This window comes from Cetorhinus maximus, chromosome 7 (genome assembly GCF_964194155.1).
Source record: "Cetorhinus maximus chromosome 7, sCetMax3.hap1.1, whole genome shotgun sequence".
In the NCBI taxonomy this organism is placed as follows: Eukaryota; Metazoa; Chordata; class Chondrichthyes; order Lamniformes; family Cetorhinidae; genus Cetorhinus; species Cetorhinus maximus.
Window position 1 is genome coordinate 147829176 of NC_135885.1, and position 23099 is coordinate 147852274.

General features: G+C 45.4%; 1 protein-coding gene across 1 annotated transcript in view; it reads left to right on the forward strand.

Moving 5' to 3' along the window:
- The window catches only part of atp11a (ATPase phospholipid transporting 11A), a 236397-nt gene that overhangs the window by 66043 nt on the left and 147255 nt on the right, over positions 1 to 23099 (forward strand). The window contains exon 8 of the mRNA XM_078546099.1: positions 16713 to 16763. Coding sequence (XP_078402225.1) covers positions 16713 to 16763 — 51 coding nt within the window. The remainder of the gene's footprint in view (positions 1 to 16712; positions 16764 to 23099) is intronic.

The window sequence follows — 23099 nt, forward strand, 5'->3', positions numbered from 1 at the left end:
CCAACTTTTTTAATAATCTTTTTTTACAGGAAGCAATTTAAATACATTTGTAGTCAAGTTCTAGGAAATCGTAACTAACTTACTACTAACTAACTATTAACACAACTATTTAACTGACTTGGAGATTTTTGTGAGGTAACAGAGTGTTGATGAGGGTAATTCAGTTGATGTGGTGTATATGGACTTCCAAAATGCATTTAATAAAGTGTCAGATTATAGGCTTGGCAGCAAAGTTGAAGTCCATGGAATAAAAGAGATAGTGGCAGCATGGATATGATGTTGGCTGAATGAGAGGAAACACGGAGTAGTGGTGAAAACTTGGTTTTTGGACTGAACAATGGCAACAACATATAATATACCTTACCTTTTACTTATTGAAACATCCCAAAGCATTTCACAGGAACATCTTGAAACAAAATATGATCTTGAGCCACATAAGATGACATGATATCAGATGGCCAAAGAGGTAGGTATTAAGGACTGTCTTAAAGAAGGAAAATGAGTTGGAGAGGCAGAGAGATATATGGAGGAAGGTAGGTGTAGGTGGTGGAAAATACAGAGGTAAGTATCAGAACCACTGCTTTTCCTGATTTGTATGAATGAACTAGATTGCGGTGTACAGGACATCATTTCAAAGTTAGTAGATGACACCAAACTTGGAAATATTGTCAACTGTGAGGTGCATAATGATAGATTTCAAGAGGACATAGACAGGCTGGTGGAATGGATGCACATGTGGCAGATGAGATTTCTCTGCAGAGAAATGTGAAGTGATATATTTTGGTAGGAAGAATGAGGAGGTACAATATGAACTGAAGGGTACAATTCTAAAGGGGTGCGGGAAGAGAGAAGCCTGGGGGTATCTGTGCAGGTTGAGAAAGTGATTTAAAAAGTATATGGAATCCTAGACTTTATATACGGAGTACAAAAGCAAAGACGTTATGATGAATCTTTATAAAATGCTGTTTTGGCTTCAGCGAGAGTGTTTTATTCTTTGATGGGATGAGTGCTGCTGGACAGGTCAGTATTTGTTGCCCATCCCTTATTGCCGTTGAGAAGGTGGTGATGAGCCACCCTCTTGAACTGCTGTTGTCCATTGGGTGCATGTACGCCCACAGCTCTGTTAGGAAGGGAGTTTCAGGATCTTGACCCAGTGCCAATGAAGGAATGGCAGTATAGTTCCAAGTCGGGATGGGGTGTGGCTTGGAGGAAAACCTGAAAAGGCAGTGGTGTTCCCGTGTGTCTGGTGCCCTTCTCCTCCTTGGTGGTAGGGGTCATGGGTTTGGAAAGCACGATTGAGAGAGACTTGGTGAGTTGCTGCAGGGCATCTTATGGGTAGTACACATTTCTGCCCCTGTGCATCTGTGGTGGAAGGAGTCAATGTTTAAGGTCGTGGATGGGGTGCCGATCAAATGGGCTGCTTTGTTCTTAATGGTGTTGACTTCTTGAGTATTGTTGCAGTCATCTAAGCAGGTAGAAAGTGTTCCACCACAATCCTGACTTGTACCTTGTAGATGGTGGACAGGCTTTGGAGAGTCAGGAGATGAGTTACTCACTGTAGAATTCCCAGCATCTGACCTGCCCCTATAGCCACAGTATTCATATGGCTGATGCAGTTAGGTTTTTGGTCAATGGTGACCCCCAGAATGTTGACGGTGGGGGATTCAGCAAAGGTAATGCCATTGATTGTTAAGGGTAGATGGTTAGATTCTCTCTTGTTGTAGATTGCCTGGCACTTGGTGTGACACAAATGTAAATTGCCACAGCCTAAGCCTGAATGTTTTCCAGGTTTTGCTTCATGTGGACATGGACTGCTTCAGTATTTAAGGAGTCACAAATGGTACTGAACACTCTTCAGTCATCAGCTAACATCACCACTTCTGATCTTATGTTGGGGGGAAGGTCATTGATGAAGCAGCTTACGTTGCTTGGGCCTAGGACACTACCCTGAAGAACCCCAGCAGCAATGCCTTGGGGCTGAGATGATTGGCCTCCAACAATCACAACTACCTTCATTTGTGCTAGGTCTGATTCCAAGCAGTGGAGGGTTCCTCCCGATTCCCATTGACTTCAGTGTTGCTAGGGATTTTTGATACTGCACTTGGTCAATTGCTGCCTTGACATCAATGGCAGCCACCCTCTGCTTATCTCTGGAATTCAACTCTTCTGTCTATGTTTGGACCAAGGCTATAATGAGGTCTGGACCTGAAGAGTTCTGGCACAACCCGCACTGAGCATGGGTGGGCAGATTATTGGTTACTAAGTGCCGTTTGATAGCTCTGTCAATGACTTTGCTTCTGATTGAGAGTAAACTGATGGGGTGGGGATTCGCCAGATTGGATTTGTGCGACTTGGTCTGGATAGGCCTACCTGGGGAATTTTCCACATTGTCAGGGAGATGCCAGTATTGTAGCTGTAATGGAACAGCTTGCCTAGCGATGCAGCTAGATTTGAAGCCCAGATCATTAGTACTACTGTTGTGGCCCATAGCCGTTGCTGTATCCAGCGCTTTCAGCTGTTTCTTGATACCATGTGGAGTGAATTGAATTTGGGAGTGGTAGTGTCCCTGCCTCAGAGCCAGAAGCTCCAGGCTTGAGTCCTACTGTGTTCATAACACAGCCAAACAGGTTGATTTGTCAATCTGCAAATCCTTCCAACATGCCTATGGCAGGCAGTAAGAGTGGGAGAGATTCCTGGTCAGCCATTCTTGATATGAAGTGGTGCCCCTTAAACTATAACCTCTGAACTCATGATACTTATGATGTTAGGAGACCTCAGGAGGAGGATGGGATGGATCATCCACTTGGCTGCAAATTCTTTAGTCTTGTCTTTTTGTGAGGGGCTAAGACCTCACATTGTATATTTTTATAAAATATATAGGGATATCCTCATTGCTATTTATAAAATTTTTAAAAGCTGAACAAAGGCCCTTAAAATGGCTGAAATCTAAAATGTCTGTCGTGAACCCAGAGCAAAAAGAGCCATTTTGCAGTTTTGGAAATCGTACACCTTGTTATCTCTGAGGAACTACAAACAATCACCTGGGGACTGCACAGTCCAACTTCAAAGGGAGCTACTTCAACGACCTTTTGTATTTGATAACCAAGGCTGGCTAGTGGAGATGGAACGTCTACTAAGGCAATGACCCCTCAAACTTTCCTTTTAACCCAAAACGGCTAAGGCATTATCAGCTTGGAACACAAAGCCAATCTCCAAACACTGGATAAACATCCTTTGTCAAAGATGGTGGAGAGGTGGGAGTCATGTGACATGGGTCTCTAGCTTGTGGAACAAGTAATATTGCCTTGCTGAACGGAAAAGCTCAGTCTGCTGTTTACCATTTAAGTGGCAGCCTCACAGAAAAGGAACTCTGCTCAGGTTGAACACCAGCACTGATTCTGCAGGAAATTCTGTACCATCACCTACGAGACTGATTCATTTAGTCAGAGTTATACAGCACAGGAACAGGCCCTTCGGCCCATCGTGTCCGTGCTGGCCATCAAACACCTATCTATTCTGATCCCATTTTCCAGCACTTGGCCCGTAGCCCTGTAAGCAATGGCGTTTCAAGTGCTCATCCAGATACTTCTTAAATGTTGTGAGGGTTCCTGCCTCTACCCCCACTCAGGCAGTGTGTTCCAGATTCCAACCACCCTCTGGGGAAAACATTTTTCCTCAAATACCTTCTAAACCTCCTGCCCCTTACCTTAACCCCCTGGTTACTGACACCTCCACTAAGGGGAAAAGTTTCTTCCTATCTATCCTATCTCTGCCCCTCATAATTTTGGATACCTCTATCAGGTCCCCCCTCAGTCTTCTCTGCTCTAAGGAAAACAACCCTAGCCTATCCACTGTCTCTTCATAGCTGAAACAATCTTTGTAAATCTCCTCTGCACCCTCTCCAGTGCAATCACATCCTTCCTATAGTATGGTGACCAGAACTGCACACAGTACTCCAGCTGTGGCCGAACTACCATTTTATACAGCAACAACAGAACCTCCCTGCTCTTATATTCTATGCCTCGGCTAATAAAGGCAAGTATCCCATATGCCTTCTTAACAACCTTATCTAAGTATACTGCTGCTTTCAGGGATCTATGGACATGTACACCCATTTCTGTATGCCTATCGTGTAAAGAGAACACCACAGGAAAAGTGAATTATACAGCATTAGGTTTTGGCCTGTTGACCAGATCCAGAATTAAAGTCCAATGATTTTTTTTCCTTCATAGAGGTCAGCACGATGCGATAGGCCATTTGAGATGAACTGGCCCTGTAGGACTCTGGAACCCATGTGAAACAATATTTATTTTCTCTGTGGCCTTTGCACTGTAAATCTTTCTTTTCTCTATTCCCTTTCTTTACCATCTGAGTGTGAAAGCAATGTTGCGACCCTCCTTTCACGGGTTTTGAGCCTGTGCAAATAAACCAACCCTTTAAGTTCATCCTACCTCGAGTTTGCTCTGGGATTATTAATAGAAAATTGGATTGCACCAAAACTGAGGGGATTGGGAAATACACCACCACTTATAAAGATGGAAACAAATCAAAATACCTTTCTGTTTACAGACGGGTGGTGAGAGGAGAAATTAGTGCTGTTTAAATTAAACCGCCTCCCGTCTGTAACACTTCTACACTGAACGTGCTGGGCTTCCCCGTCATTGAGGATGGGGATATTTGTGCAGGAGCCTCCAGTTAGTTGTTTAATTATCCACTACCATTGACAACTGAATGTGACAAGACTGCAGATCTATGGAATCGCTTTGCTCTGTCCATCACTTGCTACTTTCACTGTTTGGCATGCATTGCAAGGCCTATGTTGTAGCGTTACAAGGTTAGCGCCACATTTTTAGGTATGCCTAGTGTTTTGTGGGTTGTCTCGTGGCCTAATCTTTATAGGAAAAGTTTCCCTCTACTCATGAGTAACTCTGGTCTGACTGAGGCTGGTTACTTCCAAATGACTTCATTAACTTTATATACATGATAGGCTACAAGGTCTGTCTTGAGTACCAAATATTCCATCTACCCTACAGAGTCTCTAGCACATGGACTCTGATGTCACTGTTGCATCATGATACACATCACTAACTCATTACCATAACTATTGACCCAATAAACGATACCTCCCCCCAGTTTAACGTCAACTTCTTTATAACAATGTTAAACTATTTACATTACTTTCCTGAACTTCTGTAACCTTTACTGTTTCGTGCTCTGTCCAACTCCTACTCCTATTTTTTCACCCTTCCCTCCCCCCCCCCCACTGAAGTCACTGTTATGAAGGATTCAATCTCTGTTATCGGCTTTCTGGGAAGATGTTGAGGATACGTGCGGGCACTCATCTGCTCCCTGGAGGAGATGGCATTAGCGGAGTCGAATAGCAGCTTTCCATGGCTGCTGGTGAGTGGGGTGTGATCTCCACAACAGCTGAACCGTAAAGACTGTGGAACCTTTTTGAAGTAAGACTGATCCAAGAGAGAAGACTGAAGGACATTGACACTTACACTCTCTTCAGCAGGAAGAGGATAGACTAGCATTTGCTCAGGAACCTTTTGCTTCCTCTTAACACACTGGAGACAAGCCTGAGAAGATGAGGTATTTTCAATTCCACAGCTGTATCATTCATGCCTGTATTGAGGACAATAAAGGTATTCAATATCTGAGATTCGAATGAATCTGGACAATGAGAAAAAGAACGACAATTTCTCTAACATTGCAGGAAATTAAGATATGATTTCCTGACAACACTGAGGAAACTACTTATATTTCCTGTAGACAGTGGTAACATTGCCACGAGGCTGCTCTATTGTAGGCAATGGGAAGACTGTTAGCATAAGGAGAAAAGTCAACGCTATTTTAAGCAATGGAATGAATTGCCAGAATGAAACGTAGCTGAAATCCTTGTACAGGACTCTGAAGCTGTTAAAACTTTGAAGACCTGGCTTTGGCTTCTGTGCTGCAGGCCATCTTCAGTGGAAGAAGATTTTCTAATGAGATTGAAATGTGGGCCTCGATGTACTTTCACCCCAGCTAGGAAGCTCTATTAATGCTCTGGCATCTATGGAATCAAGAATTTTGTGCTCTCTGGACAACTCTTATGGTTAACCAGTGATATACAATGCATCTCATTGATGGGTTCACTTAGACAATTAAATCCTGTTCTTCCACAGTAAACACAGCTGACTCCTCAAAAAAAAAAAGCGGACCTCGTGCTTCAGCAGCAGATTAAAATAGCATATCAATTTCTAAGACTTCAACTTCCATAAGATCATTCAGTGGTGCAATAGCTTCTTTCTCATAACCTCCTTCTGGACCTAGGTCTCTTGTGAATGGCCCCCGTCACTGCAGTGCCTTCTGTGCCCACGTCCTCTGGCCTAGCTTTAAAAAGAACTGAGAGACCCACAATCCCAAACCTTGCCTGGGGCCTATTGGATGGTGTCTCTGTGATGGAGAGTGACGTCTCCTGTTGAACAATCCTACTCCCTGTACTGCTTCGTTGTGCCACTGTGTAAGCACCTCAAGATGGCTGCTGTAGGGTTCCCCACCCTTTTGCCTGTTTTGGCAGGCTTTTGAGTAGGTGGGGCTGCCGCCCTTGGGCCTATCTAGCTGACGGAGCTATTTAAAGCCTTGATGTCGCGATGGACTATAGCCTGATTTCGCTTTCTGGGTTCAGCCTGCCTAGCGCACTGAACTGCTTGATTGATCTTTCATCTGTAGGAAATCTGACAGGCTTTTGTCACAGACTCCAGCGATGATGCGGTCACAAATACGTTCATTTTTCAATGTGCCATACCCACAAGGACTGGCTAGATGATATGGGTCGGTAAAAAACTCAACGGATTCCCCTGGTCTTGGGGATTTCAGATTAAATAGCGTTCACTTGATTACACACTGATATCTGGAGGTTTCATTTCAAACTGAAATACATGTCGAACGCTTTTAGGATAGTTTTGAGGTCTGTGGAGGTCTCTTCTACCCCCGTCTCAAGAGGATATGGTCAGTGACAGGCCCTACGGCAGAGAGGAATGAACTAACCTGGTGCTTATGCTCTTTGGCATGCAAACCTGATGCTGCTCGATACCTTAGGAAGTGTTCCTTCTACAACTCCCAATGTTGGCCTTTCTGTGAACCCTTGAGGTTTTCGAACGGCCGCTGAAGGGGCCAGGAAAGTAAATTAAAATGCAGAGGCACAGCGAGCCAGGCACTTAGAACTCATCTCCTACAGGCTGCAACACATGACTCCAAACTAAGTCCAAATCAATCACCAAACAGATGGCAGCACACGACAACCAAGGACTCCAACTCCAACAAGTCTAGTCACGAGGAGCGAGACGAGGTGCGTACTACTGGGCCAATGATTGCTGCTGTTCAGAACAACAGCAATCATTGGCCAGGTCACCTGTCAATCAGGGTGGACCACATACCTAATTGGCTCCTTTGGACATTGGCCGAGTAGCCTGTCATTCAAGAGTCATTCAAGATGGTCAATGAACCTGGGCCCCCTGAGAGCCCGGGCCCCGGTGGTTAGCACCATCTGCACCTCCCTCTCCTGGGCCCTGGGGCTGGCAGCACTGTGTAGAGAGAAACAGAATTAACAGTTTACGACAATCCGATAATTTGTCGGTCACCATTACTGAAACTGGCTCATAATTCCAGATTTATTAATGAGGATTTGAACCCGTGTTCCCTCTGGATTACTGCTCTAGTAACATTGCCATTACGCCACTGTCCCCATGCCTAGCTCTCGGGATGACACTTTAGGAAGGACGTGAAGGCTTTAGAGAGGGTGCATCAAAGATTTACAAGAATGGTTCCAGAGATTAAGGACTGCTGTTACATGGATAGATTGAAGAAACTGGGGCTGTTCTCTTTAGAGAAGAGAAGTTTGAAGGGACATTTGGTGGTGCTCAAAATCATGAGGGTCTAGATAGTGTAGGCAGGGAGAAACTGGGTCATTTATTGTTTATTGCAAGGGGAATGGAATATAAAAGTAGTGATATTTTGCTACAGTTGTACAAGGTGTTGCTTAGACCACATCTGGAGAACTGTGTAGAGTTCTGTGTAGAGTTTTGCTTTCCTTATTTAAGAAAGGGTACAAATGCGTTCAAGGCAGTTCAAAGAAGATTCACTCGACTGATATCTGTGGGGGAGGTGGGGGTTATCTTATGAGGAAGGGTTGGACAGTCAGGGCATGTATCCATTGGAGCTTAGATTGAGAGGCGGTCTTATTGAAACATATAAGATCCTGAGGGGACTTGACATGGTGGATGCTGAAAGGATGTTTCCCCTTTGGGGGAGACGAGAATTAGGGGACACAGTTTAAAAATAACAGGTCTCCAATTTAAGATGGAGATGAGAAGAAATTTTTCTTTTAGAGGGTTGTGAGTCTGTGGAACTCATTTCGCTAGAGAGCAGTGGAGGTGGGGGCAATGAATATTTTTAAGGCTGAGATAGATTCTTGACCAACAAAGAAGTCAAAGGTTATTGGGGGTAAGCGAAATGTGGAGTTGAGGCCACAATCAGATCAGCCATGATCTTATCAACCTGCGGCGCATGTTCGGGGGGCCAAATGGCCTACTGCAACTCCTACACCAGAGCGGGACTGGGAGGCAGCGTGAGAGGAGCAGCAATTTTAAAGACTGAGGGGAACCAGGCCCGACACCAGAGTGGGGATGGGAGCCCTGGTAAGGTCTAAAAAGAGTGGGAATTGAGATTCTGAGGGCAGATTTAAAAAGATCGGGAGCTGGATTGGGGCTGAATGCAGCGCGAGGACAGAGCGAGATTTCCGGGGAGACCTGGGGCTGAAAGCGGCGCGAGGATAGAGTGAGATTTCCGGGGAGACTCGGGGCTGAAAGCGGCGCGAGGATAGAGTGAGAGTTTCGGGGAGACTCGGGGCTGAAAGCGGCGCGAGGATAGAGTGAGATTTCCGGGGAGACTTGGGGCTTAAAGCGGCGCGAGGATAGAGTGAGATTTCCGGGGAGACTCGGGGCTGAAAGCGGCGCGAGGACAGAGTGAGAGTTTCGGGGAGACTTGGGGCTGAAAGCGGCGCGAGGACAGAGCGAGATTTCCGGGGAGACTCGGGGCTGAAAGCGGCGCGAGGACAGAGCGAGAGTTCCGGGGAGACTCGGGGCTGAAAGCGGCGCGAGGACAGAGCGAGATTTCCGGGGAGACTCGGGGCTGAAAGCGGCGCGAGGATAGAGTGAGATTTCCGGGGAGACTCGGGGCTGAAAGCGGCGCGAGGACAGAGCGAGATTTCCGGGGAGACTCGGGGCTGAAAGCGGCGCGAGGACAGAGCGAGAGTTCCGGGGAGACTCGGGGCTGAAAGCGGCGCGAGGACAGAGCGAGATTTCCGGGGAGACTCGGGGCTGAAAGCGGCGCGAGGATAGAGTGAGATTTCCGGGGAGACTCGGGGCTGAAAGCGGCGCGAGGACAGAGCGAGAGTTTCGGGGAGACTCGGGGCTGAAAGCGGCGTGAGGATAGAGTGAGAGTTTCGGGGAGACTCGGGGCTGAAAGCGGCGCGAGGATAGAGCGAGAGTTTCGGGGACACTCGAGGCTGAAAGTGGCGCGAGGACAGAGTGAGAGTTTCGGGGAGACTCGAGGCTGAAAGCGGCGCGAGGACAGAGTGAGAGTTTCGGGGAGACTCAGGGCTGAAAGCGGCGCGAGGACTGAGTGAGAGTTTCGGGGAGACTTGGGGCTGAAAGCGGCGCGAGGACAGAGTGAGATTTCCGGGGAGACTCGAGGCTGAATGCGGCGCGAGGACAGAGTGAGAGTTTTGGGGAGACTCGAGGCTGAAAGCGGCGCGAGGACAGAGTGAGAGTTTCGGGGAGACTTGGGGCTGAAAGCGGCGCGAGGACAGAGCGAGATTTCCGGGGAGACTCGGGGCTGAAAGCGGCGCGAGGACAGAGCGAGATTTCCGGGGAGACTCGGGGCTAAAAGCGGCGCGAGGACAGAGTGAGAGTTTCGGGGAGACTCGAGGCTGAAAGCGGCGCGAGGACAGAGTGAGAGTTTCGGGGAGACTCGAGGCTGAAAGCGGCGCGAGGATAGAGCGAGATTTCCGGGGAGACTTGGGGCTGAAAGCGGCGCGAGGATAGAGCGAGATTTCCGGGGAGACTCGAGGCTGAAAGCGGCGCGAGGATAGAGTGAGAGTTATGGGGACACTCGGGGCTGAAAGCGGCGCGAGGATAGAGCGAGATTTCCGGGCAGACTTGGGGCTGAAAGCGGCGCGAGGATAGAGCGAGATTTCCGGGGAGACTTGGGGCTGAAAGCGGCGCGAGGATAGAGCGAGATTTCCGGGGAGACTCGAGGCTGAAAGCGGCGCGAGGATAGAGCGAGAGTTATGGGGACACTCGGGGCTGAAAGCGGCGCGAGGATAGAGCGAGATTTCCGGGGAGACTTGGGGCTGAAAGCGGCGCGAGGATAGAGCAAGATTTCCGGGGAGACTTGGGGCTGAAAGCAGCGCGAGGATAGAGCGAGAGTTTCGGGGAGACTCGAGGCTGAAAGCGGCGCGAGGACAGAGTGAGATTTCTGGGGAGACTCTGGGTGAAAGCGGCGCGAGGATAGAGTGAGAGTTATGGGGACACTCTAGGCTGTCCGGAGAGGAGAGGCCAGTGAGAATGGCATGAAAGGGTGTGAAAAACATAGGCCGAGACTAGAGAGGAGAGGCATACCCTCAGGACCTTCAGGCGGTGGAGTTCGAAGTGACGCCACAATTCAAAAATCACCTGACTGGTAAGTAGGGTGAGTACTTCTACTACTATTTCTACTAATGAAACTGCTGCAGTCCATTAACTGAAAGAAAATAAGGTGAGGACTTTGGACTGTAGTGGGGGTGTTTGGAGTGGAATAAGGCCCCTAGCGTAGTTAGTATTTTGTAAAGGGAGTAACTAATGAGCTTAATCTAAAGGAAAGTCATGGCAGAAGTGCTCGCACTCATGACATCCTCCTCCTGCGCTATGTGGGAAGCCATGGACACTTCCAGTGTTCCTGGCGACCATGTGTGCAGGAAGTGTATCCAACTGCAACAACAGGCTAACCGCATTTCAGAGCTGGAGCTGCGGGTGGATTCACTGTGGAGCATCCGCGATGCTGAAGTTGTCGTGAACAGCATATTCAGTGAGGTGGTCATACCACATGTTAAAGACTGAACAGGTAGAAAGGGGATGGGTGACCACCAGGCAGAGTAGAGGAATGCAGGTAGTACAAGAGCCCTCTGTGGCCGTCCCTGTCTAACAGCTATACCGTTTTGGATACTGGTGTGAGAGATGACTTCTTGGCAAAGTAGCAGGAGCCAAGTTCATGGCACCATGGATGGCTCTGCTGCACAAGAGGGGAGGAGGAAGAGCAGCAGGGCTATAGTGCTAGGGGGATTCAATAGCAAGGGGAACAGACAGGCATTTTTGTGGCTGCAAAAGAGACTCCAGGATGGTATGTTGCCTCCTTGGTGCCATGGTCAAGGATGTCTCGGAGAGGCTGCAGGGCATTCTGAAGGAGGAGGGTGAACAGCCAGTGGTTGTAGTACATATTGGTACCAACGACGTAGGTTTAGAAAAAGGGATGAGGTCCTACAAGCTGAATATAGGGAGTTAGGATGTAAATTAAAAAGTAGGACCTCAAAGGCAGTAATCCCAGGATTATGACCAGTGCCACGTGCTAACGAGAGTAGAAACAACAGGACGTATCAGATGAATACGTGGCTGAAGAAATGGTGTATGAGGGAGGGATTCAGATTCCTGGGATGTTGGCACCGGTTCTGGGAAAGGTGGGACTAGTACAAACAGGATTGGTTGCATCTGGGCAGAACCGCGACCAATGTCCTCGGAGTTGTTGTGGGGGGGGGGTGATAGTGTTCGCTAGTGCGGTCGGCGAGGGTTTAAACCAGAATGGCAGGGGGACGGGAACCCGAGCAGAGAGACCGAAGAGGGGGAAACGAGGATAGAAACAAAAGACAGAAAAGAGAAGCAAAAGTGGAAGGCACAAAAAACAAGGGCAAGAAACAAATGGGGTCACAGTGCAAAATAAAGCTAAGGTGGCTAACAAGGCTAAAAAGACAAGTCTAAAGGCATTCATTGTATCTTAAATGCATGGAGCATTCATGATAAGGTAGATGAATTAACAGCACAAATAGATATTAACGGTTATGATAGAGTTGCAGTTACGGAGACTTGGCTGCAGAGTGACCAAGGATGGGAACTGAACATCCTGGGGTATTCAATATTTAGGAAGGACAGACAAATAGGGAAAGCAGGTGGGGTAGCATTGTTGGTAAAGGAGGAAATCAATGCAATTGTGAGGAAGGGAATTGGCTTGGAAAATCATGATGTGGAATCTGTTTGGGTGGAGATAAGGAACACTAAGGGGCATAAAATGTTGGTAAGGGAAGGCATTAAGCAGGAAATTAGAGACACAAGCAATAAGGGTACAACTGTAATCACGGGTGACTTTAATCTACATATAGATTGGACAAACCAAACTAGCAATAACACTGTTGAAGAGGATTTCCTGGAGTGTGTACATGATGGCATTTTTAGACCAATACGCTGAGGAACCAACTAGAGATCAGGCTATCCTAGTCTGGGTATTGTGCAATGAGGAAAGATTAATCAACCATCTTGTTGGGAAAGAGTGAGCATAAAATGATAGAATTGTTCATTAGGATGGAGAGTGAAGAAGTTGAATCCAAAGCTAGGGTCCTGAATCTAAATGAAAGGAACTACGAGGGTATGAGGCGCGGGATAGCAGTGATGGATTGGGAAACCTTATTAAAAGGGTTGACAGTGGATAGGCAATGGCTAATATTTAAGGAACGTATGCATGAATTACAACAATTATTCATCCCTGTCTGGCACAAAAATAAAACCGGAAAGGTGGCTCAACCATGGCTTACGAAAGAAATTAGGGATAGTATTAGATCCAAAAGGAAACATACAAAATTGCCAGGAAAAGCAACAAGCCTGAGGATTGGGAGCAGTTTAGAATTCAGCAAAAGTGGTCAAAAAGATTGATCAAGAAGGGGGAAATGGAGCGTGAGAGTAAACTTGCCAGGAACATAAAAACTGACTGTAAAAGCCTCTCTTAATATGTGAGGAGAAAAAGATTAATGAAGACAAACGTAGGCCCCTTACAGTCAGAAGCGGGGGAAATTATAATGGAGAACAAACAAATGGTAGAAGAATTGAACACCCATTTTGTTTCTGTCTTCACAAAAGAGGACACAAATAATTTCCCAGAAATGTTGGGCAACCATGGGTTTAGTGAGAGGGAGGAATTGAAGAAAATCAGTATTAGTAAAAAAATGGTGCTAGAGAAATTAATGGGGTTAAAGGCTGAAAAATCCCCCGGGCCTGATAATCTACATCCCAGAGTGCTAAAGGAAGTGGCCCTGGAAATATTGGATGCATCGATGGTCATCTTCCAAAATTCTATAGACTCTGGAGCAGTTCCTACAGATTGGAGGGTGGAAAATGTAACCCCACTATTTAAACAAGGAGGGAGAGAAAAAACAGGGAATTACAGACCAGTTAGTCTAACATCAGTAGTGGGGAAAATGCTAGAGTCTATTATAAAAGACGCGGTAACAGTACACTTGGAAAGCATTAACGGGATCAGACAAAGTCAGCATGGGTTTATGAAAGGGAAATCATGCTTAACTAATCTACTGGAGTTTTTTGAGGAATAAATAAGGGAGAATCAGTGGACGTGGTGTATTTGAATTTCAAGAAGGCTTTTGATTAGGTCCCACATAAGAGGCTAGTGGGAAAAATTAAAGCACATGCGATCGGGGGTAATACACTGGCGCGGATTGAGAATTGGTTGACAGACCGGAAACAGAGAGTGGGAATAAATGGGACTTTTTCCGGGTGGCAGGCGGTGATTAGTGGTGTACCCGCAGGGATCAGTGCTTGGGCCCCAGCTATTCACGATTTATATAAATGACTTGGATGAGGGAACCAAATGCAATATAAGGAGTCCATCCCATTCTCTCAGTTCCTTCACCTCCGTCGCATCTGTTCTGATGATGCCACTTTCAAAAACAGTTCCTCTGACATGTCTTCCTTCTTCCTAAACCGAGGTTTTCCACACATGGTGGTTGGCAGGGCCCTCAACCGTGTCCGGCCCGTCTCCCGCACATCGGCCCTCACACCTTCCTCTCCCTCCCAGAACCATGATAGGGTCCCCCTTGTCCTCACTTATCACCCCACCAGCCTTCGCATTCAAAGGATCATCCTCCGCCATTTCCGCCAACTCCAGCATGATGCCACCACCAAACACATCTTCCCTTCAACCCCCTTGCAGCATTCTGCAGGGATCATTCCCTCCGGGACACCCTGGTCCACTCCTCCATCACCCCCTACACCTCAACCTCCTCCCACGGCACCTTCCCATGCAACCGCAGAAGGTGCAACACCTGCCCCTTTACTCCCCCCCCCTCCTCACTGTCCAAGGGCCCAAACACTCCTTTCAAGTGAAGCAGCATTTCACTTGCACTTCCTTCAATTTAGTCTACTGCATTCGCTGCTCCCAATGCGGTTTCCCCTACATTGGAGAGACCAAACGCAGACTGGGTGACCACTTTGCAGAACACCTTCGGTCTGTCCGCAAGCATGACCCAGACCTCCCTGTCGCTTGCCATTTCAACACTCCACCCTGCTCTCATGTTCACATGTCCGTCCTTGGCCTGCTGCATTGTTCCAGTGAAGCTCAACGCAAACTGGAGGAACAGCACCTCATCTTCCGACTAGGCACTTTACAGCCTTCCGAATGAATATTGAGTTCAACAATTTTAGATCATGGACTCTCTCCTCCATCCCCACCCTCTTTCCGATCCCCCTTTTTTCTAATAATTTATATAAATTTTTCTTTTCCCACCTATTTCCATTATTTTAAAATGTATTTCCATCCATTGTTTTATCTTTGCCTTTTAGCCTATTTCGATCCCTTCCCCCCACCCGAACCCCACTAGGGATATCTGTACCTTTATTATCACATTCCTTAGATAATATCACCAGCTTCAACACCTCTTTGTCCTTTTGTCTATGACATCTTTTGGTTATCTCCACCTATCACTGGCCCTCTATCCCGCTCTACTTGTCCCACCCCCTCTTAAACCAGCTTATATTTCACCTCTTTTCTATTTTTCCTTAGTTCTGTTAAAGAGTCATTCGGACTCGAAATGTTAACTGTGTTCCTCTCCGCAGATGCTGCTAGACCTGCTGAGTTTTTCCAGGTATTTTTGTTTTTGTTTTGGATTTCCAGCATCTGCAGTTGTTTGCTTTTATCCTATTGCAATATTTTCAAGTTTGCTGACGACACAAAACTGGGTGGGGTTGTGAGGGGGACATAAGGAGGCTTCAGGGTGATTTAGACGAATTGTGTGAGTGGGCAAACACATGGCAGATGCAGTATAACGTGGATAAATGTGAAGTTATACGCTTTGGTGTGGAAAACAGAAAGGCAGAGTATTATTTAAATGGTGATATCTTGGGAAATGTGGATGTACAAAGGGATCTGGGTGTCCTTGTACATCAGTCAATGGAAGTAAATAGGCAGATGCAGCAAGCAATTAGGAAGGCAAATGGTATGTTGGCCTTCATTGCAAGAGGGTTTGAGTTCAGAAGTAGGGATGTCTTTCTGCAGTTTTACAGGGCCTTGGAGAGACCACACCTGGAGTATTGTGCACAGTTTTGGTCTCCCTAAGAAAGGATATACTTGCCATAGAGGGAGTGCAGTGAAGGTTCACTAGGTTGATACCAGGATGGCAGGACTTTTGTATGAGGAGGGATTGGTTTGACTGGGCTTGTATTCACTAGAGTTTAGAAGAATGAGAGGGGATCTGATTGAAATGTATAAAATTCTAACAGGGCTAGACAGACTGGATGCAGGGAGGATGTTTCCCCTGGTTGGGGAGTCTAGAACCAGGGGTCACAGTCTGAGGATACAGGGCAGGTCATTTAGGACTGAGACGGGGGGAAAATTTCTTCATTCAGAGGGTGGTCAACCTGTGGAATTCTCTACAACAGAGGCTGTGGAGGGCCGGGTCACTGAATATATTCAAGAAAAAAATTGATAAATTTTTGGATATTAGGAGCATGAAGGGGTATGGAGAGGGAGCAGGAATATGGCGTTGAGATAGAGGATCAGCCATGATCATATTGAATGGTGGAGCAGGCTCGAAGGGCCGAATGGCCTACTCCTCCTAGTTTCTGTGTATTCTGTGTGCATCATTTGTTTGTATGTTCATATCTGAACCAGAGATCATTGATATAAGGTGATTGGCAAAAGTTCCAACAGCACCATAAGGAAAAGCGTTTTTGTACAATGAGTGGTTAGGATCTCGAGTGCACTGCCTGAGAGTGTGGACGTGATAGTTTCAACCATGGCTTTCAGGAGAGAACTGGTTAAACACCTGAAGGGAAAAAAATTGAAGGGCTACAGGAAAAGGGCCATAGAGTGGGACCAGCCTGTATGGGGCTGGGAACATTTTGAACCTCCGCTTTGCAGCTTCAGTTGCTCTGTGAGCCCATCAGAAAGAGGGAGTGACAGATGCAGCTATCTCATCTCCGCTAAATGTAGCACGAGGAGGGTAGAGCAATGGAGATTATTCTGATTCCTGTACTTCCACAACAGTCTCGGAAATCTCTTGGAATTGGAACTCATTCCCTTCGCTCTCTCAAACTACTGGTAACGGCAATGCTTGGCATGTTTTTTACTTACAGTTTTGTTGGCCGGATCAATATTTACCATGAGACAGAGGAACGTATTGCAAGGTAAGTGGAAATCAGTTTATCCTACTCCTCGATATTTAATGTCTGTTTTAAGATCTGTTTTTAATATTTATTAAATATTCATGTATATAAATTTCAATAATGAACCTGTAAAATGGCATAAGGAAGTCAGAAATTCCTTCAAATTGGCAGGAAGAGTATGAGATGGACTGTCTGTCCTGCCTCTGATAACCTGTCTCCCCTTCCCCAAACCTGACATTAGAACATCATAAATTGGAGCAGGTGCAGGCCATTCAGCCCCTCAAGGCTGCATCCAGCATTCAGTGAGATCATGGCTGCTCTTCCACCTCAGCTACACCTTCCCGCACGATTCCCATATCCCTCGAGTCCCTCAGAGTCCAAAACTCTATCAACCTTTGACTTGAATATATTCAATTCCAAAGGTTCAAAATCATTTGAATAAGGAAAAATCTCCTTCAGTCCTAAATGTTTGGCCCTTATTCTGAGACTGACCTGTGTTTTGGATTCCCCAGCTTGGGGAAACATCCTCCCAGCATCTATCCTGCTGAACACTCTCCGAATTTCATTTTTCCATGAGATCACTCCACATTCTTTTAAACTCCAGAGAATATTGGTCTAGTCTGCTTAATCTTTCCTCAAAGGGCAATGACCCATCGCTCAGCCTCGTGAACATTCATTTTATTCCCTCTAAGCTAAGTATAGATTTCCTTGGATAAGGAGACCAAAACAGTACACAATACTACAATTGTGATCTCACCAAGGCCCTATACAGTTACAGCGAAACTTTGTTGCTCTTTTAGTCCAATTGCTTTGTAATAAAGACTAACATACAACTTGTATTCCTAACTGCTTGTTGTACTAGCCTGTTAACCTTCTTTGATTCATGTACAAGAACACCCAGAATTCTGAATACCAACATTTCCATGTCTCGCTTAAAATCTTCCTGCCAAAGTTGAAAACTTCACATTTTTCTGCATTATTACATAGGATTCCATAGGATATACAGCACAGAAACCATTTGGCCCAACCAGTCTATGCTGGTGTTTATGCTGCACTTGAACCTCCTCCCATTTTTCCTCATCTAAATCTACCATTGTAACCACCTATTCCATTCTTGCTCAAATGCTTGTCCAGTTTCTCTTTAAATGCATCTTTACTACTTGTTTCAATCATTCCCTGCAGTAGCAACTTCCACATTCTTGGCACTCTTTGGGTGAAGAAGTTTCCCCTGAATTCCCGATTGGATTTCTTGGTGACTATCTTATATTGATGGCCTCTAGTTACATTCTTCCCCACAAGGGGAAACTTTCTGTCTAAATCTACCCCATCAAAATCATTCTTCATTTTAAAGACCTCTATTCGGTCACCCCTCAGCCTTTTTTCCAGAGAGGAGACCCAGCCTGTCGATCATTTCCTGATGTGTATAACCACACATTTCTGGTATCATACTTGTGAATCTTCACTGCTGCCATTTGTCTGTGTTATGTCTGGAGCTTCATTTGCCAATTCTGCCTCTACATCCTTTTTATAATATGCTGACCAGAATTGCACAAAATACTTTTAAGTGTGGTCTAACCAGGGTTCGATACAGGTTTAGCATAACTTCTCTACTTTTCAATTCTATCTCAAGAAATAAAACTCAGCTTGTTTTCTTATGGCTTTGCTAATCTGTGATGCAACTTTTAGTGATTGATGTATTTGTACTTATACCTACCTAGACTTGAACCTTCTAAGTAATAAGTGACATCCCTGTTCCTACCAAAATGTACCATCTCACATTTATCTGTGTTGAACTTTATTTGCCAATTCTGCAAGTTTATTAATGTCTTCCTCTAATTTATTGCAGTCCTCCTCAGTATTGACTATCCACCCCAATTTGGTGTCATCTAGAAATTTAGAAATTGGTTTTTGATTCTAAAGTCCAAGTTGTTAAAAGTAAATTGTGAGCATGAGTATCCCCAGTACTGGTGCTTGTGGAACTCCACTTCCCACCTTCTGCCACTCTGAATAAGGACCCTTTACTCCCACTCTCTGCTTCCTGTCTTGAAGCCAGCTTGCAATCCATTCCGCCAGTTGAACTGTCACTCCATGTTCTCTTACCGTATTCATTAGTCTATTATCGGGCACCTTATCAAAGACTTTTAAAAAATCCAGATCATTTACATCTTCTGCATTACCATTGTCTACTCTCTGTTATCTTCTCAAAAAATTTATTAAGTTTGGCCAAGAAAGATTTTTTCCTTTGCAATCCATGCTGACTATTCATTATTATATTATTTCAAGATGTTCTTCTATTCTCTCCGTTAGTAAGGAATCCATTATTTTTTTCTACCACTGAGGTTAAGCTAACTGGTCGATTGTGAAAGATGAGCATTAATGCCTCTGCTATCTATTCCCTAGATTCTTTTAAAATACATAGATGCAATCCATCTAGACTAAGGGCTTTATCCTCTTCAGGTTTGGTTAGTTTATTCAGTACATCCTCTATTATATTCAGTGCCATGTTTCCTTCATAGTTCATGGGTGAATACCGAAGCAAAATAACCAAGAGTGCATGCTCTCTCTCTACCCAGCACACCTGCCCACGCTCTCTGTTTGCCCCCCGGGACCACCCATGCCTTCTCTGCTCCCACGCCTGCCCACCCCCCTCTCAGTCCTGCGTCTGTCCTCAGCCCCCAGTCCTGCGCCAACCCTCTTGGTGTCCCTCTTGGCTCCCCCCCCAGCCCCGACCCCAGTCGCGCGCGCGCCCCCCCCCCCCCGCCCCCCCAACGCTTGCTGTTCTCATGACTTGCTGTTTTCCACTCCCTCTCTCAGACTACTCTTTGTCCTGTACAAGACCACAATAGCACCTCTGTACGTTTAGAAATTCAATTCTGAATTAATTTAACTGTGCATGGCCTAATTATTGGAATCTCCGATCAACCTTTTGAACTTATTTAGCTTGACAGAGATAGAACCACCAGGCAGAGACTCAGGCATTGAATTAGCAAATAATACCAAACATTATTGAGCATAAGCAAAATAAAACAACAATGCGCTTATCAATTAACTAAAGATTTCGCAATACATTTTCTCGATCAACTAAATACTTATCAACTAGCGAATAAAAAACAAAACCATACTGTTATGGATGGGAGGCGGGGGTTAATCTAAACAGCCCTGATTTCTCCCCTCTCCATCTGTAAACAAAAAGGTGGTTTTGATTTTTTTCCCCCTTTATAAACGTGGTGTATTTCCCAACTTTGTGTTTTTAGTGTGATCCAATTTCTATTAAGAATCCCACAGCAAACTCGAGATAGGATAAACTCAGAGGGTTAGTTTATTTGCACACACTCAAAATGTGCGGGTGGGGGGTCATTACGTAGCTCCTTGTGCACTCATACAGTAAAAGGGGAATAGAGAATGAAAGATTTACAGAGCAAAGACCACAGAGAAAAGAATTATTGTTTTGTGTGAGTCCAGAGTCCAGAATCAAAGTCCAGAGATGTATTCCTTCACCAACGCTGAACTGACGCTGGATAATTCACTTTTCCAGTAGAGTTGGCCTCCTCAATGAGCTAGGCACGCAGAGATCAATCAGTCTTGAAGGCGATGGTATAGAGGTTCAGAAGTTTCAGGAGAAACAGTGCAGATGGGGCCAGGCATTTGAATCTGGACGGAGGCACTTTTCTGTGCTGCTGCTGCGAGGTTGATTGCACAATGGCAGACTGAGCTTTGCAGCTCCACAAGGCAACATTACTGGTTCTACAAGCTAGAGGTTCATGTCACATTACTCCCATCTCTCCACATTGTCTTTTACAAAGAGTGTGTATTCCCTGTCTGGGTTCCTGAGATGGTTAAATGTCCCATCCAGTGTGAGGTATTAGCCCCCTGACAATACTTACCAACCAAACACCAGAGACTTCATGCTTTCAAGTACATGGCCAATCCAGAAGAAGCAGAACCCTTCGCGTTACAGGAAACTGCAGTGCCTGTGTCTAGGTGGACAGGAATTCTGCCTCAATGGCTGGGACCAGTGATTCACTATCAATTTCACCCGCTGACAGGAATTCCCTCTGCCCCTCAGGATCTTTTGATCAAACCAGTTTTCTGTCTACTAGGTGTACACAAACCAATAATGGTTCCTGAAACTATCTTTTGTACCTTATTTGGCATCACCTCACCTTTGCCCACAGCTGTTGCTGATAGCCATTTGGTCAATAATGTCGTAAGGGTTAATTTAATTGGATCTAGCCATTTGCGCACATTACCTTTAAACATGACAATGGATCTTTTTTAAAATTATTTTTATTCGTTTATGAGATGTGGGTGTCACTGGCTAGGCCAGAATTTATTGCCTATTCCTAATTGCCCTTGAAAAGGTGGTGGTGTGCTGCCTTCTTGAACTGCTGCAGTCTATCTTAATACTTCACAAGTGTCCCATTCGTTAGGCCAGACCTGAACCAGTCAAGGACAGTGTGTTTTGATAGGGGTGAATACTGGATAGTGCAGATTCCTTTCTCAGTGCTGTTGTTACAGCATTTTTAAGTTTTAAACTTTAATCCTCACATAGGAATACTAAAAGGAAATACAGAAATAGATATAAAGGTAATCTCATTCAAACATACAAAATTGTTACAGGGCTCAACAGGGTAGATGCAGGAGGGATGTTTCCCTTGGCTGGGGGTAGCAGGGGGGCGGTGGTCTAGAACCAGGGAACTCAGAATAAGGAACAGGTCGTTTAGAACTGAGATGAGAAGGAAGTTCTTCAATCAGAGGGTAGTGAATCTTTGGAATTCTCTGTCCCAAAGGGCTGTGGAGGCTTAATTGTTGAGTATGTTCAAGACTGAGATTGATGGATTTCTACATGTTAAAAACATCAAGGGATTCAGGGAAAGTGTAAGAAAATGGTGTTGAAGTAGAAGATCAACCATGATCTGACAGAATGGTGGAGCAGGCCTGAAGGGTTGAATGGCCTACTCCTGCTCTGCTTTCTTATGTTCTTAATGCTCAAATCTTATTACAAATTTGATTATTAATTACTTATCCTTCAACTACAGGGTAATTGAGGTACTTCTAATACAATCATTTTTCTAGTTGGCGACTACTTCACAGTACTATATGCAATTAGCTTGTTGTAAAAGGTTAGCAACATCAACCTGGCATCTTTTCTGAGCACATTAGTACAAAGTGGCAACTTGACCTAATTGGTTTGTTGCAGAATATGTGTTTGTAAAATGGAATCTTTAAAGTAAAATGGCCAATTTAAGCAAGCACACTAAATCCTACTAAAATAAAATCTAAAATCAATTCCCCGTGTTAAGTAAGTACTTTGTCTAGCCGTACTCCATCGAGCTACTTACTTTGTGCACAAGCAAAATCTCCTGTGTTTATACCAGAAATTCCAGAGACCTGAATGAGGCAATGCTGACAGGGGATTCAGCTCTAACTAGTCATCTAATTATCTAGAACAAAAACAAAAATACCTGGAAAAACTCAGCAGGTCTGACAGCATCTGTGGAGAGGGATACAGTTGACGTTTCGAGTCCGTATGACCCTTCATCAGAACTAAGACATATAGAAATGAGATGAAATATAAGCTGGTAGAAGTGGGTGGGACAGGAAAGCTCGATAGGGGGCCAATGATAGGTGGAGGCCAAGAGGAGACTACCAAAGATGTCATAGACAAAAGGACAAAGGAGTGTTGATGGTGGTGATATTATCTAAAGAGTGTGCTAATGGGGACATTAAGGGAAGCAAGCTAGTGGCAGATCGCCCTAGTGTGGGTGGGGTGGGGGGGAAGGGATTGAAATCCTTTGGTCTGTCCACAAGCATGACCCAGATCTCCCTGTTGCTTGCCATTTCAACACACCACCCTGCTCTCATGCCCACATGTCCATCCTTGGCCTGCTGCATTGTTCCAGTGAAGCTCACGGCAAACTGGAGGAACAGCACCTCATCTTCCGACTAGGCATTTTATAGCCTTCCGGACTGTATATTGAGTTCAACAATTTCAGATCACAAACTCTCTTCTCCATCCCCACCCCCTTTCCAATCCCCCTTTTTCCAATAATTTATAATTTATTTTACACTTTTTTTCTTTTCCCTCCTATTTTTAAATTTATTTTGAACTATTGTTTCATCTCCACCTTTTAGCCCATTTCGATCCCTTCCCCCCCACCCTAGCCGCACTAGGGCGAATGACCTCCTACCGCTCCTATTTTCTATGTTTCTATGTTTTTCAGACTCCTGTTCTTCCTTTGATTAGAAGGTCTCCTTGGGACGACTCCTTTCTAGCTCACTCCTTGGCCCTGGGAACTTTAGGTTCTTTTGGGAAACCTGTTTTCTCTGCAGTTCCCTCTCCCAGTATCCAGTCTC